This window comes from Gorilla gorilla, chromosome 9 (assembly GCF_029281585.2).
Source record: "Gorilla gorilla gorilla isolate KB3781 chromosome 9, NHGRI_mGorGor1-v2.1_pri, whole genome shotgun sequence".
Lineage (NCBI taxonomy): Eukaryota > Metazoa > Chordata > Mammalia > Primates > Hominidae > Gorilla > Gorilla gorilla.
The window spans coordinates 20901934-20907933 of record NC_073233.2 but is presented as its reverse complement, the minus strand read 5'-3'; the positions used below and the strand labels follow the sequence as shown (position 1 = coordinate 20907933).

General features: G+C 39.4%; 1 protein-coding gene across 4 annotated transcripts in view; it reads left to right on the top strand.

The window, feature by feature from the left end:
* The first annotated feature begins 2556 nt into the window (after positions 1–2556).
* COPB1 (COPI coat complex subunit beta 1) overlaps positions 2557–6000 on the top strand; it is a 42473-nt gene continuing 39029 nt past the window's right edge. Inside the window, exons 1-2 of one of the 4 annotated variants that reach the window (XM_019037009.4) lie at positions 2557–2812; positions 3567–3714. In XM_019037009.4, coding sequence (XP_018892554.3) covers positions 3624–3714 — 91 coding nt within the window. In that variant the 5' untranslated portion in view covers positions 2557–2812; positions 3567–3623. Of the gene's footprint in view, positions 2952–3566; positions 3715–6000 lie in introns of all 4 variants that reach the window. The other 3 variants (XM_019037008.4, XM_019037010.4, XM_019037011.4) reach the window with 3 other exon arrangements.

Here is a 6000-nt window from a genome sequence, read left to right as displayed (position 1 = left end):
ACTCCAGTAATACTCAACCCCACTGTATATACAGTTCATTGTGATGCCCTTTCATGTTTAGTCTGTTGTACTCACATATTCCATTTAGTCTGTTGAATAATTACAAACAGTAAAATCCTAATGATGTTTTATAAAGCCTGTCACTTTGATACAAAGATACTCAATTCACCTGGAATTTATTGAGCATGTATGTGTGCAGCTCTGAAGAACTGGCATGGAATAAAAGGCAGTGGCTGGGTGTGTTGGCTCACGCCTGTAATCTCAACACTTTGAGAGGCCGAGGTGGGAGGATTGCTTGAGTTCAGGAGTGCAAGACCAGCCTGGGCAATATAGTGAGACCTCATCTCTACAAAAATTTTTAAAACTTAGCCTGGTGTGGTGGCACACACCTGTGGTCCCAGCTACTCAGGAGGCTGAGGTGGGACCCAGGAGGCTGAGCCCAGAGTCTGAGGCTGCAATGAGCTATGATCATGCCGCTGTACTCCGGCCTGGGTGACAGAGTGAGTGAGACTCTTGTCTCAAAAAATAAAAATAATAACGTAGATGACAGGATTCAGGTCCTAGTTCTAACTCAGTGTTTGGCCATTACATGATTTGGGGCAAATCCCTATTCTCTAGGCCTTGACTTTTTAGATACCACAATTTCTATGGTCCTTGATAAAATGACAAGGTCTTTGCTCTGCATTTATAATTTAAAAGGCATTCAAAATTATATAATTACGTCTTAGAGTAAAACAGCCCAAAACAAAGTGTATTTTACAACAGATCAGGAAGAGTTAATGAGGCTAATATTAGGGTCCTTATACCCATTCAAAAAGCTTTGTACTTAAGAATATGGAAAAATATATGCACTGCCAATGACAATTGTAGGTTCAGATCTAACTAAAGTAATATGTAAAACATTACATTTTCTTGCCTTTTCATATTTAGAACTTAATGACTTGGGGTCATGAGAAACCTCAAAGTTATTCTGTAACAGAATGAACCTCTGGGGAAAATGAAGTCTGTACGGTTTAAGTCCTACACCATGATGGCCCTAAACTGAGCTTTCTTACTGTAAATCTAGTTTTTATACCTTTTTTGGCCTCATTTCTTGCTGACAGATTGTCACTTTTTGGTAAGTTAAGTGGGCTTGGAAACCAGATAACTGCATTTGTAAAACTTCCATGTTAAAAACGAATACACAGAAAAGGAACAAACTGTTGTACACACACCCGGGATTGATCTCAAGGGAATTATGCTCAGTAAAAAAATCCAATCTCAAAAGATTACATTGTATAATTCCATTTATATAACATTGAGATGATAAAAATCATAGAGAATTATTAGTGGTTGCCACAGGTTAGTGTGGGAGGTGGCTATGGCTATCAAAGGACAGCATGAGAATCCTTGTGATAGAACTGTTCTGTCTCGACTGTGTTGGTGATTACACACATATAAGCATGATAAAATTGTCTACAAGTAAATATAAAAACGAGTACATGTAAAACTAGTGAAGTCTGGACAAGGTTGGGTGAATTATGTCTGTCAATTTCCTGAAATTGATATTGTACTATAACTATGCAAGATGTTACCATTGGGAGAAACTAGGTAAAGAGTATATGGGATCTCTGTATTCATGTCACTCTACCATTAAGATTAAATATTTAAAAAAAAATGAATGCACAGAATCAGAGAGGCACTCTTAAAGTGCTGTCAACACATGGCCTTTGAATACAATTTTGGGTGCTCAAAGAATTTGTAGATTGCTTGATAGTTCTAAAAAGAGAAAGCTCAAAAGAGCTAGATCCTACATAAATGAGGTACTATTGGTGTTCCATCTTCCTGAGATGAACCTGTTAACTAGGGCAGTTGCCGTCAGATCTGTTTTTATTCGCAGTATTTTGCTTAAGCTTTAAGATATTTTGTTATTAATAATTGGCCATAAAACCCTTTTGTGGGCAGAGGGAGGTGTAGGGGCGGGGCGTGCTATGGAACTTCAAATGGGCAAAACCGAAAGTACTATGGCTGATTGCAGCTGTAACAGTTAGGTCTTTGGAGATACGTAAAATCCTTTAAAACAGTGACTGTCTCCCTTTATGCATAAAAATTTTTTCTAATCTACTGGGTGCTCAGAAAGGATCACGGAAAGAGGCCATTATTAAATAAAAAGCAGAAATTATACCGATGTGACTTTGGATTTTCAAATAACTCCAGCCCTACCTGCAGAGAGGCAGATTCAAACTACTAGCGATGTTAAGAACTGAAATGGATTTTAATCTAGTGATCATTAATAAAATAACTGAATTACCTTCCCAATAGTATTAGTTACTTTCCCAGTTTATTAGGGTGTGGGCAAGAAAAAGGATTACTGGGTTTCCACTTTCTAGTCCAGAGCTCTTTTTCACGGGAACAGAGCCCTGTAAAAGTTTCCCTCTCTCCAAGCACTTTCTCCCCTTGACTGTTCCTGAAGAAGGAACGATTTCTAGTTATTGTTTAAATTAGCATAGTGCTTAACTCAGAGCTTGGCTTGCAGGGAAAACTAGAAAAATACGTGGTTTCATTGCTCTGCGGCCTAATCAAACCCTGGACAAGAGAAGAGGAAGACAATAGGATCTACTTGCAGCGCGCAAGCGCTGCACAAAGAAAGCATGTCCTCTCTGAGTCGCCGTAGGTGCTAGGTGGCTGTGGCTTCGGTCGTTACCCCACCCCTTTCCACGTCAGCCAAGGACTCTGGAGCCGCCGCCGCCGCTGCTGCGGTTCGGAGCCGGAGTAGACGGAGCCGCAGTAGACGGATCCGCGGCTGCACCAAACCACTGCCCCTCGGAGCCTGGTAGTGGGCCACAAGCCCCCAGTCCCAGAGGCGTGGTGGGTCGGGCAGAGTCGGAAGAACTGGCTTTCTAGCTGGAAGATGCGGAAGGGGAGCGACTAGGCCGCTTGCGTCTGGGCCTGGCAGAAGGGACCGGGTGGGGGTACGGGTGGGGGTGCGGGTGGGGGTGGGGGCGGAGGGCTAGGAAGCTCCGGGTCGGACGCTCCATCCCGTCCTTTGTATTGGCCGGGGGTCTTTTCCCTCCCAAGACCCCTAGGCGTACCGTTTCAGGCCCAGGGCTGCTTTGCTGGAGGAAGGGGAGGAGGAAGCGGGTGGGGCGAGGTGGGGGTGCAGCGCGTTGATTAAGGGACCCGCGGACATAGAGTCGTAACCCACCAAGGACCGCGATAAAGCGTTTTAGGGTTTTGGCAGAGTATTCAGGCACAAGGTGTCTTAACTTGAGCATGCAGATTGTGTGTTGTGTAAAAACCATACGGTCCATAACATTGTGAGGTGTTGCTGGGGGGACTGTCACTGTTCTGTGGGCCTTCATTCGGCTATACAGCATTCTCAAACACTGGACCGGGATGCGATGAGGGAGTGATAGATAATATACCTTATGCCGGAGCTGATAGTGTGGTTTTTACTAGAATTTATTTTTATGGGAACACGATATAGATTGACCTGCCCTTTCTAATACTTTAAAAGGTCACTATAGGTACTTGTTTGTGGGTTTTTTTTAAAATTTGTAATGATATATCTGTGTTTATTTTTCTAGATTTTCTGGCATCCTTAAATCTTGTGTCAAGGATTGGTTATAATATAACCAGAAACCATGACGGCAGCTGAGAACGTGTGCTACACGTTAATTAACGTGCCAATGGATTCAGAACCACCATCTGAAATTAGCTTAAAAAATGATCTAGGTAAACTTCGATATTATTTTGAGAATGAAATGAAAAAAGAAAAAACGAAAATAAAAAACTCATATTTCATATTCCTTTATAATTAGAAATGCTTAATTTTTGTCTAAAGTTTTTCTAGGATCTCTTCAATAGACCTTTTATTAAAAATGCGAACTTCTTTAAATATTGGTTGTTTGAAATAGAACATCTCAGTTTATCTTAGTAAACCTAAAGAAATTGTAATAGTTTAGATATTCCTCAAAATGTCATAATTTTTGTAGACTTCAATATATTAATGTAGCTGATTATTTTCTCTAGGCAGCAGGTTGAGGATGTGTATTGGAATATCTTAATTCCATCGTGCACTTAACTTCGTGTTACTTAGCTTGTAAAACCAAAAGAACTTTGTTCTTTGGATTACCCACCCAAACAATTAGGTGAACACTGGAATAAACATGTATTTTCCAGAAAAGTTTACCTTTTCATTTTTTATGCATTTTTGCAAATAAGAAAACAACTATATTTCTGAACTTTTTTTAATGTTTAATTTTTGTGGGTACACAGTAGATGTATATATTTATGGGGTACATGAAATGCTTTGATACAGGCATGCAATACATAATTATCACATCATGGAAAAATGGAGTATCTATCCCTTCAAGCATTTGTCTTCTGTGTGACAAACAATCCAGTTACACTTTCAGTTATTTTTAAATGTCCAATTAAATTATTATTGACTGTAGTTACCCTGTGTACTATCAAATATCGGGTCTAACTCATTTTTTCTGTACCCATTAACCATCTCCACTTCCCTCCCACTACCCTTCCCACCTCTGATAACCATCCTTTTACTCTATCTCCATGAGTTTGTTTTGATTTTTAGCTTCCACAAATAAGTGAGAACATGTGAAGTTTGTCTTTCTATGCCTGATTTATTTCATGTAACATAATGACCTCCAGTTCCATCCATATTTTTGCAAATGACAAGATCTCATTCTTTTTTTATGGCTGAATAGTACTCCATTGTGGATATGTACCACATTTTCTTTATACATTTATCTGTTGGTGGACACTTAGGTTGCTTTCAAGTTTTGACTGTTGTAAACAGTGCTGCAACAAACATAGGAGTCCAGATATCTCTTTGATGTACTCATTTCCTTTCTTTTGGATATATACCCAGTAGTCAGATTGCTGAATCGTATGGTACCTCTGTTTTTAGTTTTTTGAGGACTCTCCAAACTGTTCTCCATAGTGGGTGTACTAGTTTACATTCCCACCAACAGTGTACGAGGGTTCCCTTTTCTCCACATCCTCTCCAGCATTTGTTTTTGCTTGTCTTTTGGATAAAAGCCATTTTAACTGGGGTGAGATGATATCTCATTGTAGTTTTGATATGCATTTCTCTGATGATCAGTGATGTTGAGCACCTTTTCATATGCCTGTTTGCCAATTGTATGTCTTTGTGAAATGTCTGTTCAAATCTTTTGCCCATTTTTAAATCAGATTATGAGATTTTTTTTTTTTCCTGTAGAGTTGTTTGAGCTCCTTACATATCTGGTTATTAATCCCTTGTGAGATAGGTAGTTAGCACATATTTTCTCCCATTCTGTGGGTTGTCTCATCACGTATGTCGATTGTTTCCTTTGCTGTGCGGAAGCTTTTTAACTTGATGTGATCCCATTTGTCCGTTTTTGCTTTGGTTGCCTGTGCCTGTGGGGTATTATTCAAGAAATTTTTGGCCAGACCAGCGTCCTGGAGATTTTTCCCAATATTTTCTTGTAGTAGTTTCATAGTTTAAAGTCTTAGATTTAAGCCTTTAATCCATTTTGATTTTATTTTTGTGTAAGTTGAGAGATGGGGGACAAGTTTCATTCTTCTGCACATAGTTTTCCAAGCACCATTTATTGAAGGGACTGTCTTTTCTCCAATGTATGTTCTTGGCGCCGTTGTCAAAATGAGTTCACTGTAGGTGTATGGATTTGTTTCTGGGTTCTATTATTTTCCATGGGTCTTTATGTCTGTTTTTATGCCAGTACCATGCTGTTTTGGTTACTGTAGCTATGTAGGATAATTTGATGTCAAGTAATGTGATTCCTTCAGTTTTGTTCTTTTTGCTTAGGATAGCTTTGGCTATTCTGGGTCTTTTGTGGTTCCATATAAATTTTAGGATTTTTTTTTTTTTTCTGTGAAGAATGTCATTGGTATTTTGATAGGAATTGCATTGACTCTAGATTGCTTTGGGTGGTATGGACATTTTAACAATACTGATTCTTCTAATCCATGATCATGGAATATCTTTCCATTTGT